Below are 22,598 nucleotides of genomic sequence, written 5' to 3'. Positions count from 1 at the left end.
TTTGATGTTCTTCAGTAGCCCGATTCTTGGGCACATGAGCATCTACATGGCATACCTTTACAGCCAGGTTCTCCACCCGAGCAGCAATATCTTGCCACAATGCAGCAGCCCAGATGGATTTGCATCTGCGCTGCCAGTTGTTCTGCTTCCATTGCTGTAACCATCCCCACAGGGCATTTGCTACCATCCTTGAATCGGTGTAGAGATAGAGAACAGGCCATTTTTCTCGTTCAGCAATGTCTAAAGCCAGCTGAATGGCCTTCACTTCTGCAAACTGACTCGATTCACCTTCTCCCTCAGCAGCTTCTGCAACTCATCGTGTAGGACTCCATACAGCAGCCTTCCATCTCCGATGCTTCCCCACAATACGACAGGACCCATCAGTGAACAGGGCATATTTCTTTTCATTCTCTGGTAACTGGTTGTACAGTGGGGCTTCTTCAGCACGACCCACCTCCTCCTCTGATGATATCCCAAAATATTTGCCTTCTGGCCAGTCCATAATCACTTCCAAGATTCCTGGGTGACTGGGGTTTCCTATTCGAGCCCGCTGAGTAATCAGTGCAACCCACTTGCTCCATGTAGCATCAGTTGCATGATGTGTAGAGGAGACCCTTCCTTTGAACATCCAGCCTAGTACAAGCAATCGGGGTGCTAGGAGGAGCTGCGCTTCAGCACTGACCACCTCCGAAGCAGATCAAACTCCTTCGTATGCTGCCAATATCTCCTTTTCAGTTGGAGTATAGTGGGCTTCAGATCCTCTGTATCCCCGACTCCAAAACCCCAGGGGCCGACCTCGAGTTTCCCCAGGCTCTTTCTGCCAGAGGCTCCAGGTGGGGCCGTTCTCCCCGGCTGCAGTGTAGAGCACATTCTTTACATCTGGTCCTGTTCGAACTGGCCCAAGGGCTACTGCATGAACTATTTCCTGCTTGATTTGTTCAAAGGCTTGTCGTTGCTCAGGGCCCCATTCAAACTCATTCTTCTTACGGGTTACTTGGTAGAGCGGGTTTACAATCAGACTGTAATTTGGGATGTGCATTCTCCAAAACCCCACAACACCTAGGAAAGTCTGTGTTTCTTTTTTGCTAGTTGGTGGAGACATAGCTGTTATTTTGTTGATCACATCCATTGGGATTTGACGACGTCCATCTTGCCATTATATTCCTATAAACTGGATCTCTCGTGCAGGTCCTTTGACTTTATTTTGTTTTATGGCAAAACCGGCTTTCAGAAGGATTTGGACTATTTTCTTCCCTTTCTCGAAAACTTCCTCTGCTGTGTCACCCCACACAATAATGTCATCGATGTACTGCAGGTGTTCAGGAGCTTCCCCCTGCTCTAGTGCAGACTGGATCAGCCCATGGCAAATGGTAGGGCTTTGTTTTCACCCCTGGGGCAGCTGATTCCAAGTATATTGGACTCCCCTCCAAGTGAAAGCAAATTGTGGCCTGCACTCTGCTGCTAGAGGGATGGAGAAAAATGCATTAGCGATATCAATTGTGGCGTACCACTTGGCTGCCTTCGATTCCAGTTCGTACTGGAGTTTCAGCATGTCCGGCACTGCAGCACTCAGTGGTGGCGTGACTTTGTTCAGGCCACGATAGTCCACTGTAAGTCTCCACTCAACATTAGACTTTCGCACTGGCCATATGGGACTACTGAAAGGTGAATGAGTCTTGCTGATCACTCCTTGGCTCTCCAATTGACGAATTAGCTTATGGATGGGAATCAGGGAGTCTCGGTTATTGCGATATTGCTGCCGGTGCACAGTTGTGGTAGCGAATGGCACTTGCTGTTCTTCGACCCTCAACAACCCCACAACAGAGGGGTCCTCTGAGAGACCAGGCAAGGTAGATAATTGTTTAATGCCCTCTGTCTCTAAGGCAGCTATACCAAAAGCCCACTGGAAGCCTTTTGGGTCCTTGCAATATCCTCTTCTAAGGTAGTCTATGCCAAGGATACATGGAGCATCCGGGCCAGTCACAATGCGGTGCTTTTCCCACTCATTCCCAGTCAGACTCACTTCAGCCTCCAAAACAGTCAACTGCTGAGATCCCCCTGTCACTCCACAAATACAGATGGGCTCTGGTCCTTTATAGCTCGATGGCATTATAGTACATTGTGCACTGGTGTCTACCAAAGCCTTATACTTCTGTGCGTCTGATGTGCCAGGCCATCGAATCCACACAGTCCAATAAACTCGATTGTCCCTTTCCTCCCCCTGGCTGGAGGCAGGGCCCCCCTAATCCTGGTCAGAATCTTCTTCGTTTGTGTGTTTGAAGGACTGTCTGCTGGAAGTTGGAGCAGCAAACTTTTCAGAGAATCCCTTTTTCCTGATTGTTTTCTTTTCCAACTCACGTACCCGTGCCTCTAGGGTCGCGGTAGATTTTCCATCCCATTTTCTCATGTCCTCTCCATGGTCTCGTAAGTAAAACCACAGGTGGCACGGGGTGAGTACCCACCATATCGTCTTCCTTGTGTGGATGAACGCCTACCCCTGATAGCTGAGACACTGCTTTGTACAGGTGCGGAGGAGAATAATCTCTCTTCAAGTTGGTGAACCTTTTCAGAAAGTTTCTCCCAAGTGTTCTCTTTTGGTCGGTGGACACTGGTTGGTTCAGGTGGGGAGGAAGATAGATTCTCTTCAAATTGGTGAAACTTTTCAGAAAGTTTCTCCACAGCTGAGACGCAGGCCTGTAAGGAAGAGGAGAGACTTTCTTCGTACTGCCGGAGTTGTTTAGCCACTTCATCCACTGTGGGTTCCTCATCCTCTTTCCAGGCCATTATTGCCAATGAGCTGGCATATGATGATGATGCACTCCATACAAACTTCCTCCACATGGGTCGTGTACACCTGACTTCATCTGGATCTTTGGATGTTTGTCCGAGGTCTGGATCCTCATAAATCACTTCCCGTACGGCTAATTCCCTCAGGTACTGGATTCCTTTCTCCATAGTGGTCCACTTGCCTGGTAGACATAAAAGTTCTTCCTTGAGGGGATACCTTTCCCTCACAGCTGAGAGGAGACGCCTCCAGAGGCTGTTAGATTGTGCTCCATCTGCAATTGCTTTGTCAATGCCGGCGTATCGAGCAAGGGATCCCAGCCACCTGGCTTCCCTGCCATCTAATTCCACACAATTGGCTCCAGAGTCCCAGCACCGGAGCAGCCAGGTGACAAGCTGCTCACCTATACAACGACCAAAATCTTTTCGCACATCTTGTAGCTCGCGCTCGTTTAGGCTTCGGGTAGTTACTGTTGATTTTTCGGCATCCTCATCTTCCTCCTCCTGAATCCTTGATGGCCCAGCGTCATCTTCGTCTCTATACCTAGATTTCGCAGAAGACTCCCTGCGTTCTAAACGACCTGAATCTCTATACCTTTTTTTCACCTTCTCTACAGGGGCAACTTGCACTGCTACTGCTCGTTTCTCTGACCTTGTTACAGGGTCTGCCACAGAGGTTGGAATACCCTCTGCAGGGTCAACTTGCACTACTACAGCTCATTTCTCTGACCCTGTTACAGGGTCTGCCACAGAGGTTGGAATACCCTCTGCAGGGTCAACCTGCACTGCTACAGCTCGTTTCTCTGACCCCGTTACAGGGTCTGCCACAGGGGTTGGAATACCCTCTGCAGGGTCAACCTGCATTGCTACAGCTCTTTTCTCTGACCCAGCCACAGGAGCTGGAGCAGCTGCAGGAACCGGAGCTGGAGTGGCTGCAGGAACTGGAGTTGGAGCAGTTGCAGGAGCTGGGACTGGAGCGGCTGCAGGAGCTAGAACTGAAGCAGCTGCAGAGTCCACCGTAGGGGTCACAGTGGCCGTTGGATCTGTCACAGTGGCCGCAGGGTCTGTCACTAAGTTGATAGCAGTATCCATGGCAGCTCGATAGGCATGAGCCAGGCCCCAGCACGTTACAATGATTTGTGTTACTTTGGAACTGCCAGAATCATGACACCTTTTTTTCAAGCATTCTGCCAGTTTTTGAGGATTTTGCAGTTGTTCAGGGGTGAATTTCCAAAACATTGGGGGTGCCAACTGCTCTAGATGCCTGCCCATATCCTCCCATACTCCTTGCCACCCACAACTATACTGCCTCCGGGCAGATCTCCGGATGAGCTTCCTAAGTAGTTGTTTAACTTTAAGCAAAACCTGAAGCACATTCAGGAGACATAACAACAAGACCATGCTGGTCTGAGTATCCCAAGGATATTCAATATCTTGGAGAGCTATTGTAACAAGCTCGGAGGATAAGAGGGTGGTGAAGGAGAAAGGGAGAATGATCCAGGAGGATACAGGGGTGGTGAAGGAGAAAGGGAGAGTGAACGAGTAAGAAAAAATATCTTCCCCTTTCCCCTCCACAGACTGGCTCCCTGATGAAAAAAGGCAATAGGTGTAATTGCTAATAGTTTCCAAGATACAGTTTCCAAAGTACAGAGTCGACGATGTTACTGAGTACAAATACCAAGTTAGAGTCATGACCAGATATCTCATCGTCTCGTAAGCCATTGCTACAACACACAGTACCATAATGATCTTAAACCAGGGCCCGGAAAAAATAAACAACATGACAGAGAGCACATACGGAAAATAATGTGCTATAATACTCAATTTGGAAAACAGGCACAGCAGAGTTGAGATTAAAGCAATCAGCATTATGACAAGTGACTATTAAGCAGGTCTAATACTTACACCAATTTTAGTTTAACACACTCTGGTCAGATCTGCCGTTATCTCAACCCTTTGAGCCCCACATTGGGCGCCAAAAAGACTGTCGTTGTTTAACCCGGCCGGCAGCTAAACACCACGCAGCTGTTCGCTCCCCCTCCCCCTCCCTCTCTGGGATGGGGGAGAGAAATGGAAAGTGAAGCCCGTGAGTTGAGATAAAGACAGTTTAATAAGACAGGAAAATAATATTAACAATAACAATACAATGGTGATAATAGTACTACTACTACTAATATGTACAAACAAGTGATGCACAATGCAATTGCTCACCACACGCTGACTGATGCCCAGCCTAACCCCGAGCAGTCCGGCCCCCTCCCCCCGGCTAGCCACCCCTATATATTGTTTAGCATGACGTCAGATGGGATGGAATACCCCTTTGGCTAGTTTGGGTCACCTGTCCTGGGTCTGTCCCCTTCCAGCTCTTACTGCACCCCCAGCCTGCCTGTTGGCAGGACAGAGCAAAAGGCTGAGATGTCCTTGGCTCGGTATAAGCACTGCTCTGCAACAATTAAAACATCGGGGTGTTATCAGCACTCTTCTCATCCTAAGCCAAAACACAGCATTCCACCAGCTACTAGGAAGAAAATTCTATTCTAACTGAAACAAGGACACTTGTGCTATAGTGTCCATGGTCAGGTCCACCCCTTGATCATGAGACCACCTGTATGTTGCATCTCTTCTTTGGTGGCCTGAGGTGTCATGGGCCCATCGGGCTATATATAATTCACCTTTATGTTGCCAGTCCAGGTCCACCTGAGCCACTTCAATCTTAGCAGCCTGATCCACCTGCTGGTTGTTTTGATGTTCTCCAGTCGCCCGTTTCTTGGGCACATGAGCATCCATGTGGCATACCTTTACAACCAGGTTCTCCACCCGAGCAGCAATATCTTGTCACAGTGCAGCAGCCCAGATGGATTTGCATCTGCGCTGCCAGTTGTTTTGCTTCCATTGCTGTAACCATCCCCACAGGGCATTTGCTACCATCCTTGAATCAGTGTAGAGATAGAGAACTGGCCACTTTTCTCGTTCAGCAATGTCTAAATTGGCCATTTGCCGAGGCGATCGGCTCCGGGGCAGATGCGTTCTGCAGCGGAGCGGAGGATCGGGCCAGGCAGGGCTAATTTTTCCGGCATCGAGCCTACTTGAGGGAGCCGCCAGGACCCGGCAGCCCTCGTGAGGGAGGCTGACGAGGCGAAGGCGGAGCCAGCAGCGCCCCCTCCCCGGCCGTTCAAAAGCTGCCCCTAGGGAGCGCGAGCGACCAGGAGCGCGGCGAACAGGGCGGGCAAACAGGGCGTGGCGCGTCAGAAGGGCGTGGCGCGTCAGAAGGGCGTGGCGCGTCAGAAGGGCGTGGCGCGTCAGAAGGGCGTGGCGCGGCAGTTAGCGCAGGCAGGGCGCGCAGGAAGGGCAGAGCGCTCCCCCTACACACAAACAACACCTCCTTAACAACAGCCGTAGCTAGGTGATAATGGTCTCCACCAGGCACGGCGCGCTCTCCAGGAAGTCGGTACACACCCAGACCGACTACCCGTTAAAAAATGCCGCAGTTCAGGTCACCGGATGCAAGGAGTGTCTGAGCCTGTTGCTGCCATCGGTGGGAGGCAGAGAAACTGCGTGCGTGAGGTGCGAGCAGGTGGATGACCTGGTCCGCATGGTGGCGGAGCTCAAGGAGGAGGTGGAGAGGTTGAGGGATATCAGGGAGTGTGAGCGGGAGATAGACTGGTGGAGTAACTCCCTGCAGGGCCTCAAGGGGAGGTACCAAGGTGAGACTCCTCAAATGGGGGTGGACCCCCTGCCCTGTCCCCGTCGGGCAGAGGGAGGGGATCTGGGAGCTGAGGAGGAATGGAAACAGGTCCCTGCTCGACATCGCAGGCGACGCCCTCCCCTTCCGGCCCCACCTTCCCAGGTGCCCTTACACAACAGGTTTGAGGCCCTAGAGATTGAGAGGCCGGTGTGTGAGGAAGAGGTAGCAAGTGTTCCCGGGAGGATGCCTAGGGCGAGGAGGTTGACTCCACGCCTCAGGACTGACTCCACCAGGAAAGACAGGAGGGTTATTGTTGTAGGAGACTCGATTCTTAGGGGAACAGAGGGCCCTATTTGTCGGCCTGACCCTACCTGTAGGGAAGTCTGCTGTCTCCCTGGGGCCAGGGTCAGGGACGTTGCCAGGAAGCTTCCCAACCTGGTACGCCCCTCTGACTATTACCCTCTTTTGATAGTCCAGGCGGGCAGTGACGACATTGAAGAGAGAAGCCTGAAGGCTATCAAACGAGACTTTAGGGGGCTGGGATGGTTAGTGGATGGAGCGGGAGTGCAGGTGGTGTTTTCATCCATCCCTATGGTGGCAGGGAGGGGTTCAGAGAGGACACGGAAAGCCCACCTGTTAAACACGTGGCTCCGGGGCTGGTGCCAACGCAGAAATCTTGGGTTTTTTGATCATGGGGCACTTTACTCAGCACCTGGCCTGATGGCCGCAGACGGGTCCCTATCTTTTAGGGGAAAAAGGATCCTGGGCCAGGAGCTGGCAGGGCTCATTGAGAGGGCTTTAAACTAGGTAGGAAGGGGGATGGGGCTGAAGCTAGGATTGTTGGGGCTGTGCCAGGGGGAACGATGGCAAGGCCGAAGGATAAGGCAATGGCCCAGCTGAAGTGCATCTACACCAATGCACGCAGCATGGGTAACAAACAGGAGGAGCTGGAAGCCATCGTGCAGCAGGCAGGCTACGACTTGGTTGCCATCACGGAGACGTGGTGGGACCACTCTCATGACTGGAGTGCTGCAATGCCTGGCTATAAGCTCTTCAGAAGGGACAGGCAGCACAGAAGGGGTGGTGGTGTGGCTCTCTATATTAGAGAGTCTTTCGAGGTTGTAGAACTCGAGGCTGGGAATGACAAGGTCGAGTCCCTTTGGGTTAGGATCGGCAGGGACAACAAGGCTAGTGTCCTGGTCGGGGTCTGCTATAGACCGCCGAACCAGGATGAGGAGACGGATGAGGAACTCTACAGGCAGCTGACAGAAGTTGCAAAATCGTCAGCTCTTGTACTCGTGGGGGACTTCAACTTCCCTGACATATCCTGGAAGCACAACACAGCCCTGAGAAAGCAGTCTAGGAGGTTTCTGGAGAGCGTGGAAGATAGCTTCCTGACGCAGCTGGTTAGTGAGCCTACCAGGGGTGGTGCCCCGCTAGACCTTCTCTTCACAAACAGAGAAGGACTGGTGGAGGATGTGATTGTCGGGAGCTGTCTTGGACAGAGTGACCACGCAATAGTGGAGTTCACTATTCTTGGCGAGGCCAGGAAGGGGACCAGTAAAACCGCTGTATTGGACTTCCGGAGGGCTGACTTTGAACTGCTCACGACACTGGCTGGTGGAGTCCCTTGGGAGGCGGTTCTGAAGGGCAGAGGGGTCCAGGAAGGCTGGGCGCTCTTCAAGAGGGAAATCTTAATGGCGCAGGAACGGTCTGTCCCCACGTGCCCAAAGATGAGCTGGCGGGGAAGAAGACCGGCCTGGCTCAACAGAGAATTGTGGCTTAATCTTAGGAGAAAAAAGAGGGTTTATAATCTTTGGAAAAGTGGGCAGGCCACTAGGGAGGACTTTAAGGATGTAGCGAGGCTGTGCAGGGACAAAATTAGGAAGGCTAAAGCTCATCTGGAGCTCAATCTGGCTACTGCCGTTAAAGAAAACAAAAAACGTTTCTATAAATACATCAACACAAAAAGGAGGACTAAGGAGAATCTCCATCCTTTACTGGATGCGGGGGGAAACTTAGTTACAAGAGATGAGGAAAAGGCGGAGGTGCTCAATGCCTTCTTTGCCTCAGTCTTTAGCGGCAATACCGGTTGTTCTCTGTATACTCAGTACCCTGAGCTGGTGGAAGGGGATGGGGAGCAGGATGTGGCCCTCACTATCCATGAAGAAATGGTTGGTGACCTGCTACGGCACTTGGATGTGCACAAGTCGATGGGGCCGGATGGGATCCACCCAAGGGTACTGAGAGAACTGGCAGAGGAGCTGGCCAAGCCACTATCCATCATCTATCAGCAGTCCTGGCTATCGGGGGAGGTCCCAGTTGACTGGTGGCTAGCAAATGTGACGCCCATCTACAAGAAGGGCCGGAGGACTGACCCGGGAAACTACAGGCCTGTCAGTTTGACCTCAGTGCCAGGGAAGCTCATGGAGCAGATCCTCCTGAGAGTCATCATGCAGCACTTGAAGGGGAAGCAGGCGATCAGGCCCAGTCAGCATGGGTTTATGAAAGGCAGATCCTGCTTGACGAACCTGATCTCCTTCTATGACAAAGTGATGCGCTGGGTGGATGAGGGAAAGGCTGTGGATGTGGTCTACCTTGACTTCAGCAAGGCTTTTGACACCGTCTCCCACAGCATTCTCCTCAAGAAACTGGCTGCCCTAGGCTTGGACTGGCGCACGCTTCATTGGGTTAGAAACTGGCTGGATAGCCGGGCCCAAAGAGTCGTGGTGAATGGAGCCAAGTCCAGTTGGAGGCCAGTCACTAGTGGCGTCCCCCAGGGCTCGGTGCTGGGGCCGGTCCTCTTTAATATCTTCATCAATGATCTGGACAAGGGCATTGAGTGCACCCTCAGTAAGTTTGCAGATGACACCAAGCTATGCGCATGTGTCGATCTGCTCGAGGGTAGGAAAGCTCTGCAGGAGGATCTGGATAGGCTGCACCGATGGGCTGAGGTCAACTGCATGAAGTTCAACAAGGCCAAGTGCCGGGTCCTGCACCTGGGGCGCAATAACCCCAAGCACAGCTACAGGCTGGGAGAGGAATGGTTGGAGAGCTCCCAGGCAGAGAAGGACCTGGGAGTGATGGTTGATAGTCGGCTAAATATGAGCCAGCAGTGTGCTCAGGTGGCCAAGAAGGCCAACGGCATCCTGGCTTGTATCAGGAACAGTGTGACCAGCAGGGCTAGGGAGGTGATCGTCCCCCTGTACTCAGCTCTGGTGAGGCCGCACCTCGAGTACTGTGTTCAGTTTTGGGCCCCTCGCTACAAGAAGGACATCGAGGTGCTTGAGCGGGTGCAGAGAAGGGCGACGAAGCTGGTGAGGGGCCTGGAGAACAAGTCCTACGAGGAGCGGCTGAGGGAGCTGGGCTTGTTCAGCCTGGAGAAAAGGAGGCTCAGGGGCGACCTTATCACTCTCTATAGGTACCTCAAGGGAGGCTGTAGCGAGGTGGGGGTTGGTCTGTTCTCCCACGTGCCTGGTGACAGGACGAGGGGGAATGGGCTTAAGTTGCGCCAGGGGAGTTTTAGGTTAGATGTTGGGAAGAACTTCTTCACTGAAAGGTTTGTGAGGCACTGGAACAGGCTGCCCAGGGAAGTGGTGGAGTCACCATCCCTGGAAGTCTTTAAAAGACGTTTAGATGTAGAGCTTAGGGATATGGTTTAGTGGGGACTGCTAGCGTTAGGTCAGAGGTTGGACTCGATGATCTTGAGGTCTCTTCCAACCTAGAAATTCTGTGATTCTGTGATTCTGTGATAAAGCCAGCTGAATGGCCTTCACTTCTGCAAACTGACTCGATTCACCTTCTCCCTCAGCAGCTTCTGCAACTCATCGTGTAGGACTCCATACAGCAACCTTCCATCTCCGATGCTTCCCCACAATATGACACGACCCATCAGTGAACAGGGCATATTTCTTCTCATTCTCTTGTAGCTTGTTGTACAGCGGGGATTCTTCAGCATGACCCACCTCCTCCTCTGATGATATGCCGAAGTATTTGCCTTCTGGCCAGTCCATAATCATTTCCAAGATTCATGGGTGACTGGGGTTTCCTATTCGAGCCCGCTGAGTAATCAGTGCAACCCACTTGCTCCATGTAGCATCAGTTGCATGATATGTAGAGGGAACCCTTCCTTTGAACATCCAGCCCAGTACCGGCAGTCGGGGTGCTAGGAGGAGCTGCGCTTCAGTACCGACCACCTCCGAAGCAGATCGAACTCCTTCATATGCTGCCAATACCTCCTTTTCGGTTGGTGTGTAGCAGGCCTCAGATCCTCTGTATCCCCGACTTCAAAACCCCAGGGGTCGACCTCAAGTTTCCCCAGGTTCTTTCTGCCAGAGGCTCCAGGTGGGGCCAATTTCCCCAGCTGCAGTGTAGAGCACATTCTTTATATCTGGTCCTGTTCGAACTGGCCCAAGGGTTACTGCATGAACTATTTCCTGCTCAATTTGTTCAAGGCTTGTCGTTGCTCAGGGCCCCATTCAAACTCATTCTTCTTACGGGTTACTTGGTAGAACAGGTTTGCATTCAGACTGTAATTTGGGATGTGCATTCTCCAAAACCCCACAACACCTAGGAAAGTCTGTGTTTCTTTTTTGCTAGTTGGTGGAGACATAGCTGTTATTTTGTTGATCACATCCATTGGGATTTGACGACGTCCATCTTGCCATTTTATTCCTAAAAACTGGATCTCTCGTGCAGGTCCTTTGACTTTATTTTGTTTTATGGCAAAACCGGCTTTCAGAAGGATTTGGACTATTTTCTTCCCTTTCTCAAAAACTTCCTCTGCTGCGTCACCCCACACAATAATGTCATCGATGTGTTCAGGAGCTTCCCCCTGCTCCAGCGCAGACTGGATCAGTTCATGGCAAATAGTAGGGCTGTGTTTCTGCCCCTGTGGCAGCCGATTCCAAGTATATTGGACTCCCCTCCAAGTGAAAGCAAATTGTGGCCTGCACTCTGCTGCTAGAGGGATGGAGAAAAATGCATTAGCGATATCAGTTGTGGCGTACCACTTGGCTGCCTTCGATTCCAGTTCATACTGGAGTTTCAGCATGTTCGGCACTGCAGCACTCAGTGGTGGCATGACTTCGTTCAGGCCATGATAGTCCACTGTAAGTCTCCACTCAACATTAGACTTTCGCACTGGCCATATGGGACTACTGAAAGGTGAATGAGTCTTGCTGATCACTCCTTGGCTCTCCAATTGACGAATTAGCTTATGGATGGGAATCAGGGAGTCGTGGCTGGTGCGATATTGCCACCACTGCACAGTTGTGGTAGTGATTGGCACTTGCTGTTCTTCGACCCTCATCAACCCCACAACAGAAGGGTCCTCCGAGAGACCGGGCAAGGTAGATAATTGTTTAATGCCCTCTGTCTCTAAGGCAACTATGACAAAAGCCCACTGGAACCCTTTTGGGTCCTTGCAATATCCTCTTCTAAGGTAGTCTATGCCAAGGATACACGGAGCATCTGGGACAGTCACAATACGGTGCTTTTCCCACTCATTCCCAGTCAGACTCACTTCAGCCTCCAATACAGTCAACTGCTGAGATCCCCCTGTCACTCCATAAATACAGATTGGCTCTGGCCCTTTATAGCTTGATGGCATTAGAGTACATTGTGCACCAGTGTCTACTGAAGCCTTATACTTCTGTGTGTCTGACGTGCCAGGCCATCCTCTCCCTGGCTGGAGGCAGAGCCCCTCTAATCCTGGTCAGAATGTTCTTCGTTTCTGTGTTTGAAGGACTGCCTGCTGGAAGTTGGAGCAGCAAACTTTTCAGAGAATCCCTTTTATCCGACTGTTTCCTTTGCAACTCACAAACCCATGCCTCTAGGGTTGCGGTAGATTTTCCATCCCATTTTCTCATGTCTTCTCCATGATCACGTAGGTAAAACCTAAGGCTGGCATGGGGTGTATACCCACCTTATTGTCTTCCTTGCCCGGATGAATGCTTACCCCTGATAGCTGAGACACTGCTTTGTACAGGTGCGGAGGAGAATAATATCTCTTCAAGTTGGTGAACCTTTTCAGAAAGTTTCTCCAACGTATTGTCTTTTAGTTGGTGAACACTGTTTTGTACAGGTGGGGAGGAAGATAGATTCTCTTTAAGTTGGTGGAATTCTTCAGAAAGTTTCTTCATAGTTGAGATGCAGGCCTTTAAGGAAGAGGAGAGACTTTCTTCGTACTGCCGGAGTTGTTTAGCCACTTCATCCACTGTGGGTTCCTCATCCTCTTTCCAGGCCATTATTGCCAATGAGCTGGCATATGATGATGGTGCACTCCGTACAAACTTCCTCCACATGGGTCGTGTACACCTGACTTCATCTGGATCTGTGGATGTTTGTCCGAGGTCTGGGTCCTCATAAATCACCTCCCGTACGGCTAATTCCCTCAGGTACTGGATTCCCTTCTCCATAGTGGTCCACTTGCCTGGTAGACATAAAAGTTCTTCCTTGAAAGGATACCTTTCCCTCACAGCTGAGAGGAGACTCCTCCAGAGGCTGTAAGATCGTGCTCCATCTCTAATTGCTTTGCCAATGCCTGCGTTTCTAGCAAGGGATCCCAGCCACCTGGCTTCCTTGCCCTCTAATTCCACACAATTGGCTCCAGTGTCCCAGCACTAGGTTGATAGCAGCATCAATTGCGGCTCGATAGGCATGGGCCAGATCCCAGCACACTACAGTGATTTGTGTCTCTTTGGAACTGCCGGAGTCATGACTCCCTTTTCTCAAGCATTCTACCCATTTTTTAGGATTTTGGAGTTTTTCAGGGGTGAATTTCCAAAACATTGGAGGTGCCCACTGCTCTAGAAACCTGCCCATATCCTCCCATACTCCCTGCCACTCACAACTATCCCGCCTCAGGACAGATCTCTGGATGAGATTCCTAAGTAGTCGTTTAACTTTAAGCAAAACCTGAAGCACATTCAGGAGACATAACAACAAGACCATGCTGGTCTGAGTATCCCAAGGATATTCAACATCTTGGAGAACTATTGTAACAAGCTCGGAGGATAAGAGGGTGGTGAAGGAGAAAGGGAGAGTGAACAAGGAGGATAAGGGGGGTGGTGAAGGAGAAAGGGAGAGTGAATGAGTAAGAAAAAATATCTTCCCCTTTCCCCTCCACAGACTGGCTCCCTGATGAAAAAAGGCAATAGGTGTAATTGCTAATAGTTTCCAAGATACAGTTTCCAAAGTATAGAGTCGACGATGTTACTGAGTACAAATACCAAGTTAGAGTCATGACCAGAAATTTCATCGTCTCATAAGCCACTGTTACAACGCACAGTACCATAATGATCTTAAACCAGGGCCCGGAAAAAATAAACAACATGACAGAGAGCACATACGGAAAGTAACGTGCTATAATACTCAATTTGGAAAACAGGCACAGCAGACTTGAGATTAAAGCACTCAACATTGTGACTAGCAACTATTAAGCAGGTCTAATACTTATACCAATTTTAGTTTAACACACTCTGGTCAGATCTGTCGTTATCTCAACCCTTTGAGCCCCGCGTTGGGCGCCAAAAGGACTGTTGTAGTTTAACCCGGCCGGCAGCTAAACACCACACAGCCGTTCGCCTACCCTCCCCCCTCCCTCTCTGGGATGGGGGAGAGAAATGGGAAAGTGAAGCCCATGAGTTGAGATAAAGACAGTTTATTAAGACAGGAAAATAATAATAATAATAACAATAATGATGATAATAGTACTACTAACAATAAAGTGTACGAAAGAAGTGATGCAAAATGCAATTGCTCACCACCCGCTGACCGATGCCCAGCCTAACCCCGAGCAGCCCGGCCCTCCTCCCCTGGCTAGACACCCCTATATATTGTTTAGCATGACATCAGATGGTATGGAATACCCCTTTGGCTAGTTTGGGTCAGCTGTCCTGGGTCTGTCCCCTCGCAGCTCCTGCTGAACCCCAGCCTGCCCATTGGCAGGACAGAGTGAGAAGCTGAAACGTCCTTGGCTTGGTGTAAGCACTGCTCTGAACAATTAAAACATCGGCGTGTTATCAGCGCTCTTCTCATCCTAAGCCAAAACATAGCATTCTACCAGCTACTAGGAGGAAAATTAACTCTGTCCTAACTGAAACCAGGACAACACCAATAAATGAAAACAACCCACTAATTACTGCCGCACTTACTCAACTTGCCCTAGGCAGCATCACAGCAGGAATACTCATCACCTCCTTTATCGCACCGACCAAAACACCCCAATAAGCATACCTATTATCACTAAAACGGCTGCTATCCTAGTGACAATCCTAGGAATCGCCATAGCCCTAGAACTCTCAAACGGAACACATGCCTTTACTTACCCTAAACCAAACCCCCTCTTAAACTTCTCCTCCATATTAGGATACTTCAAACCCCTAGTACACCGATTCTACTCCAAAAACATACTAGAAAAAGGGCAAAAAATTGCCTTACACCTAATCGACCTCTCTTGATTCAAAAAAGTAGGACCAGAGGGCCTCGCCGACTTGCAAGTGGCTGCAAGCAAAGCTGCAACCCTAATACACACAGGACTGATTAAAACCTACCTGGGATCTTTTGCTCTCTCTATTCTAGTAATAATTCTGACGACACACAGACCCACTAATGGCCCCTAACATTTGTAAATCTCCCTCCCTACTAAAAATAATTAACAACTCACTAATTGACCCGCCCGCCCCCTCGAACATTTCTGCCTGATGAAACTTCGGATCCCTACTAGCCATCTGCCTGGCCACACAAATCCTAACAGGTCTCCTACTAGCCATACACTATACCGCAGACACCTCACTTACCTTCTCCTCAGTAGTCCATACATGCTGAAACGTCCAATACGGATGACTCATCTACAATCTCCACGCAAATGGCGCCTCCTTCTTCTTCATATGCATCTATTTACATATCAGGCGGGGCTTCTACTACAGCTCCTACCTATATAAAGAAACCTGAAACACAGGAGTAATCCTCCTACTTACCCTCATAGCAACTGCCTTCGTAGGCTACATCCTACCCTGAGGACCAATATCATTCTGAGGGGCTTCCATAATTACCAACCTATTCTCAGCCCTTCCATATGTGAGAAACACTCTGTAGCCAGTAACTTAGGCTCAGGCGAGAGTCTCAGTGAAGTAGTAATTTATTCGCAATTGCAATGGCGGGCGCCCCACAAGCAGGAGAGCACACCTACTACTTCCAAAACACAGTTTATATACTTTTTGATGACAGGACCCTCCCGTGTTTCCCCACTCAGTGGGTAATCCAGGTTCACAATCTATCTGATGCTTCACAAACAATGCGTGGCCTTCAGTTGCTGGCCTGTTAAATTTCAATTTTCTTTTGACATTTTTACTGCTTGAAGTGGTAATGTCTCTTCACTTATCTGACTTGACTTAACACCGTGATTTTCCTAAGGAGTCTGATTGTCTGCATTTTACAAGGTCGCCTGCTAAGCTTTCTTATCACTGTAAGCATATCTCAATACCACATTCCTTTCCTCTAAACAATGTAACTCTGCAAAAACAACATTTCTATTCCCACAATTCCCCCCTTTTCTTCTTTATAAACTGTTAATTTTTGCAGAACTTTTTGCTAAAGTGTAATTTGGTAGATATCTTCCTCTTCTTCACTTTCTTTGCTTTCCATTTCCTCATCACCTTATCTGAATAAGGTGGTGGCTCCACAGTCATTTGTTGCAATAGTGCAGTTTCAGTTAACCAGTGTACTAGTCCTCTTACACAGGGGATAATGCAGCAACCAACGGCTGTCAAAACTCCTGAAGCTACAATCAAGGATGTAAATATGCCTAATTTTTCTGCCAATTCACTGGCAAGGGTGGTAAGCCCTTGCAATGCTCTAGTTACTGTGCCATCTGGGGCAGTATTGTTGGGTATAAAAGTGCAACAATGGTTGCTTAGTATCACACACACTTTTCTCCGCGAACATCATATCTAATGCTATTCTGTTTTCCCAAGCCATTTTGCTGGTGGCATCTAGTTGTTCATCAATTCCTCTTATCGCATCCCTTTTATAATTTATGAATCTCTGCTGATAAATATAATTAATCCAATCCACATTCTTATTGATTGTTACCCACCAGAACAGTGACTCAAACCCTGCAGAAATTTGATTCCTCTCTTTATGTTCATCAGGAACTCCTCTAGGCACCCCAATGGAATCTATGTATACTCTATCATCAAAAGATATTCCTAAGCCTCTTTTACTTCTTCTGGGTATTTGTGATGTTTCTCTTTCAAATGCCAGGGTGAAGGGTATAGCTAATTGAACAAGTGCACAAGTGCCTCCCCAATTAGATGGTAGGGTGGACTGTAAGATCTTCCCCCCACAGTACCACCAGAGATCTGCCCTGGGGATCTCAAGTCTTGAGCAGTTTCCCATCAAGTCCTTGGTAGCACAAGGCAAATTCTCCCAGATGCCAGGTAGCACTCACACCCTGCCTTGAGAGGCAAGCTGTATGGTTACCTATAGCTGTAGAGAATGCAGGGGGAACCATGATATTGCTATCACGCAAGGAACAGGAAAGAGAGAGACTTACAGGCCTCATTTCCCCAGGCAGTCTTTTCTTGGTACAATGCAATCACACATCGCATCCCCCTGAGAATCCTTGGTCCACCCCCATGGGAAGGGCACTATCTGGGCAATCGGTCATCCCGAGGCACAAGCATAGCAATCGCTATGGTTGAGACTCTGGACAGTATATTTGACCCATTCTATCCAGGCATTCACATCCCCATACCCTGTTTGAATCTCAAATGTTTGAACTGCCGCATTTCAAAGAAGGCCTCCTGTTTTCTCTCCCGTTTTCTCCTTGAGTTTCTCCCTTTCTCTGATGGCAATAGAGGACTGTTTCTGTAATAAATGACTGAGTCCCAAATAGGACTGCAATTAAAGTTTACAATTTATTAAAGGAATAGAGGCAAGAAAACAGTGCTGGGTGCACCGGGAGTCTCCGCTCCACCAAGATGCACACCTATTATGTCAGGCGGCTGGTTTTTATGCTCCTAGGCTAATACATATTCATTACTACTTCTAGAAAAGGCAGGGTTATTATAATTAGTTCCTGGAATCCAAACCCTCACACTGGATCATGCGTATCAGTCTCTGGGGGTCTCTCGTGCTGAAGGCTCGTAGTCTTCCTCCCAGGCTTTGTCCTTCTCCTTCTCCTTTGCCCATCTTGGCCGGATATCAGAGACTTGCGCACCACAGACTTCTCCTTCTTGTGCTAGTAAATAATCCAAAGCTAGGCAATTTTGATACAAAGCAGTTCTCATCTTTATAACTCATTTAAATCAGTTCTCATCATTTATAACTATTTCTATTACAGCTAATAACCTAATTATTCTATTAAGTATATATACTGGGGTCCTATAGTCCCAGGATCTGTCTTCTGCCCACGTAGCTGGATCATAATAGGCAAACGCCTTCAGTCAAGGAGTTAGGCCCGCTTTCAGGGTCACTTCAGGCTTGTGTTACCGTTCGGCCTGTCAGGGTGATCCAGCTCCTGTAAAACGAATCACAATTTTATATAGGTTTAAAAAAAAGTTTTTTTTATGTTATTTTCTCGGGACAACCTGATCTTAGTGTGGGAGAAGTCTGGTCAAGGCCCTCTCACTCGGCAGTCAATACCCATAGGGGTTGCCTCCCTCGGTAGACCATACACACCGCAGTGGAGGGTCCTGCCCTGGTCTTGCCTTCTCCCTTTTCTCCCTTTAGGCTTGTCCCCTTTATTTAGTATCCTTCATTCATGCAGAGCCTCGTTGCCAGAATATTAGTTCTCCCTTAGCTTGAGTTTCAGTTTCCCAGGAGCGGACTCAACCCTCCAAGTTTCAGTAGTTACTGGTCCTTTTATTCTGGATGCGTGGGTCCCTTTCTGCAGTTCTCACAGCTGTTTCAGTAGTCAGTAAAACAAGGTACAGTCCCTCACATCGGGGGTTCAGTGATTCTTCCCTCCCATGGCTGCTTGTTGAAACACTTTCTTTTTTATCTTCTGACAAGTTAAATAACAGTTATCTAATTTGCTTTGCCGTATGGCCCTTTCCAGGTTCCTGTAGCAGGATTCATCTGATAGCCACGGCTACATTCACATTTGTAGCCACATTTCAGGTTGATACAGATTTGACTACAGATACCAGGGTTTTGGCATTCATCAATATCTCCGCAGGTTCTCTTGTCTACAAGCTCAAACCCAGCTGGACAGTCACATTCATAGCCAATAATGAAATCTCTGCAGATGTGGGAGCATCCACCGTTGTTCACCAAACATTCATTTATGTTGCATTCCTTCAGAGGCTCATCACCCCAGTCCTTGGAGTCTCTCTGGTGGTTACACACTTTATTGATATCTATGCATTCTCCACTTCTGCACTTGAATTTGCCAGGTCCAGAGCACTGAATAACATTGTTACAGTTTGCTTCATCAGTGCCATCCAGACAGTCTCTCACACCACTGCACTGCCTACTCCTATGGACATAGTTCCCATCTTCACATCTGAACTGGTCTGGCCTGCAGGTCCAGGAAGGGCAGTTAATTTCATCACTTCCATCCTTGCAATAAGGATCTCTGTCACATCGCCACTTCTTGTAGATACATTCACCTGAGCCGCACTGCACCTCACTCACAGAACACTTCACCGGAGGTGCAGGCTGGCAGCCACACTGCTCCAAAGATTCATCCGAGTGGTCAGAGCAGTCACCTTGACCATTGCAGACAAAGCTTTTGGAAATACATTGCCCACTACTGCATGTGAACTCTGCTGCACTACAAGTCACATTGCCACAATTCTCTTCATCTTCTCCACTGTCACAGGCTTTTTCACCATCACATTTCCATGACACTGTTCTCATATGACACAGCTCAGCACTTTCGTCAGACCCATTTTCACAGTCCGGATCCCCATCACACTGCCATCTGTTTGGCACATACTGACCACTGTTGCACACAAAATCAGATTCAGCATACATCTTCTTCACACAAGCACTCTCATCACTGCCATCTGAGCAGTCTCCACATTTTACTCTAGCACCGTCGGCAGCAGTGCACAGTCAGGCGAAGGCGAGCAGCAGGCAGAGCGCCCCGCACCGTCACCTGTGTCACTTATACTACTCCTATTACCCATGCTGTTAGTGTCAGTGGCATCCTCCTTTTCTTTTTGCCACTGACCATTTACCACAACTGGATGAGACACATGATTACTAGTTAGGAAAGAGAGTGTAACGTCTGCTATACGGCTGCAGGCAGTGCCAGCTGCAACCTTAGGTTTGTGAAAGAGCCTGCCGGTGGTCATTTGGCAGTGTAATCTGCGTCTCTGCACTCCTGCCCTGCAATAGAGCTAAGTCGTCATTAGTAATAGTTATAACACCGATCTGGGGACTAATAGTCTTTTTTGCATTGCAAGATAAACCTTTTATAAAAAGAATGCTAGAGTGAAGCAGCACAGCCGCTGCTGTCGCTGCCTCCATGGTCACATCAGACAGGCTGCAGGGTCCTGATGTCAGCCCCTCTGCTCTGCGCCGACTCGCCTCACGGTGAGAGTCGACTGCCGGTGTCCACTGACGCCTCTGATCTCCTGTAGCAACTCGATCTCGGATGTTCCGCAATTACTTCAATTTCCCCGCGTTTTGCAGCTTCTGTCAGGTCTATTCTTTGTCTCTCAGAGCCGGCCGTGGCTCTGCAGCGTCCCAGGGCTCTCTCCGTCCAGCGGTAGTCCCTCCGTAGTGTCTCGGGTCTCCCAGCGCCGCTCCAGTCTCTCAGCGCCGCTCCGGTCTCTCAGCCTGTTCAGGTCTCAGCGAGTCCAGGTCTCAGCCTGTGCGGGCCTCATATGTTGCAGGAAGCACAGCCGAAAGCACCAGTAGAGTCAGATCATGCTCCTGCCTTTTTCTTGTCACAGTCAAAACATTTAAGAGCAAAAATAGGATACACGAGATACACAAGATACACCGGGCCCATATATTAGGCACCACCACTCAAACTTGGATAAAACAGCACTTCTTTTCAGTCTGTCAAGCACTTCGTTCATCTCTGCCCACTCCCCTTGCGGAGAGTACAGAACCACGGATCGGAACTCTACACTCGCTTTGCAGCAACGCTGCGTCTCACTCACACAGCACAATCGCACACGGAGGCCTCCAGCACATCTCATTCATACCACAGGAATATAACTTAGAACCATAACCAACCAAATAAGTATTGTCTCTGACTGTGTTCTTCGTGAAGTGACTTGTAACACTTTGTTTCAAACCCTTACACTTACACAAATACTTTCAACACAAAATACGTACAATATGCAAATATTACAATATACAAAATTTCAACACAAAATACAACACAAAATACATACATAAAAACACATACAATTATTAACACTCCAGTTAGTATCCCTCCAGCAGCCGAAAACATACCATTTGTCTGCAGTTTCGGGAGATCTCTGCTCCTGCGGTGAGCAGCTGAGAGTGGAGTCCCCTCCGAGCAAAACGCTCAGGGTGCACCTAGGGGCGTCCGCGCTGCAGCCGATCCTGCAGCCGAGCAGAGTGTCTCCTGCCTGGCTCACCAAAATGACTCACAGAAAGCTGACTCCACAATCAGTAAGATTGTAAAGTAGGTATGTTTACTCAGTTCCATGCAGCATGGGGCGGGTAGTCCCACCAGAGTCGTGCACGCCTAATGTGGCAAATTGCTCTAGTAAAGAGTTACATATACATGAACATTCCTATACATATACATATTCCTAACCTGTCCCTTTGTGAACAGTCGTCCTTATCTCAGACCCCTTGATTAAAGTCCGAACTGTGAGGTTGTTTTTGATCTGGTTCTCGGGGTCCGAGAGGCTCCTGTTATCTGGTGGTATAAGTGCAGCACAGGCACAAATGTAGCACATATTCATTCTTAATCAATTGCTCTCTAATTTCTAATTCCAATGTTTCAGCTTGCTCTTTTCCGGATCCACAGGTATTCTACTATTAATGTTCAAAGCCTGACAGACCCCGTCCTCCGTGGATCAAAATACATGGGGTCTTAAGGGTTCTTTTGGTCATTCTATCATATAATACTGGATCATTTTTAATTTACTCTTTAATTTTCTGGGGCCCCTATTGATCCAATTTCTAATCATTATTCATAATGGACTTTTTGGTCATATATCTGGTAATTTGCTCCCTTTCTGGTCCTTGGTCTTCGATTTTATCTGACCCATCCGGGAATTTTACTAGTGGCAATTCCCACAGCCCTTGGTTGCCCCCAGTGAGAGTGTCTTGCAGGGGGTTTAGGACCTATCACCCACCCACGTATCACTCCATTCACCAGCCCAGCCCCCCCCGACAGGAGATTAGAACCGGTGAGAAAACAAAAAGACCTCCACGCTGACTTTAGAAGTCTCAGTTACACTCTCACACACAAACACGGGCAACCGTACCTTTACCCAACCGGACGGTATCTTACGAATCAGTCGTCTTCGTCCAGAGTCCAACCGGACGGTATCCACAAGCGTCTTCGTCTGGGATCGAACCAGACGGTATCCAAACGACTGTCGTCTTCATTCGGTTCGATTCCGGACACCGGAATCCAACCGAACGGTATCCAAACGACCCTGTCGTCTTCGTCCGGATCTTCACGCGCAGAATTACGGGCAAAAAACAGCCGGCAAGGGAGCTCAAAAAAAATCAAATTCTTTGCTTACCTTTATTCAGGTTCAGGATGGCATTAGTCCTGATCTGACTCAAACAGGAGCCACCAAATGCTGGGGCGCCTCTCCTAGATTAAATCAGAATTCAGGAACTATAGCCATCCCGGACGAGCCCCCAAATTGTTATAAATGGCTCAGGATTCAAACCAGGATTAAATAAAAAAATAGGATTTATTGAAAGAATACAAAGGAATAGAGGTAAGCAAACAGCGCTGGGTGCACCGGGAGTCTCCACTCCACCAGGACGCACACACCAGTTACATCAAGCAGCTGATTTTTATGCTCCTAGACTAATACATATTCATTACTACTTCTAAAAAAAATAGATTATTAAAATTAGCTTCCGGGGTGCAGTCCCTCCTACTGGAGCATGCGCAGTCTCCTCTGGGGTCTCTTCTGGGGGTCTCTAGGGGTCTTTCATGCTGAAG

General features: G+C 48.9%; 1 protein-coding gene across 1 annotated transcript in view; it reads right to left on the bottom strand.

Moving 5' to 3' along the window:
- Window positions 1-18,206: 18,206 nt before the first annotated feature.
- Window positions 18,207-22,598, bottom strand: part of LOC311426303 (very low-density lipoprotein receptor-like) — a 40,586-nt gene continuing 36,194 nt past the window's right edge. The window contains exon 2 of the mRNA XM_084502658.1: window positions 18,207-18,595. Within this exon, the coding sequence (XP_084358784.1) occupies window positions 18,503-18,595 (93 nt within the window). The 3' untranslated portion in view covers window positions 18,207-18,502. The remainder of the gene's footprint in view (window positions 18,596-22,598) is intronic.

This window comes from Aythya ferina (assembly GCF_964211825.1).
Source record: "Aythya ferina genome assembly, chromosome: W".
Taxonomy (NCBI): domain Eukaryota; kingdom Metazoa; phylum Chordata; class Aves; order Anseriformes; family Anatidae; genus Aythya; species Aythya ferina.
The sequence above is the reverse complement of the archived record's forward strand: the minus strand, read 5'-3'. Positions and strand labels throughout refer to the sequence as shown.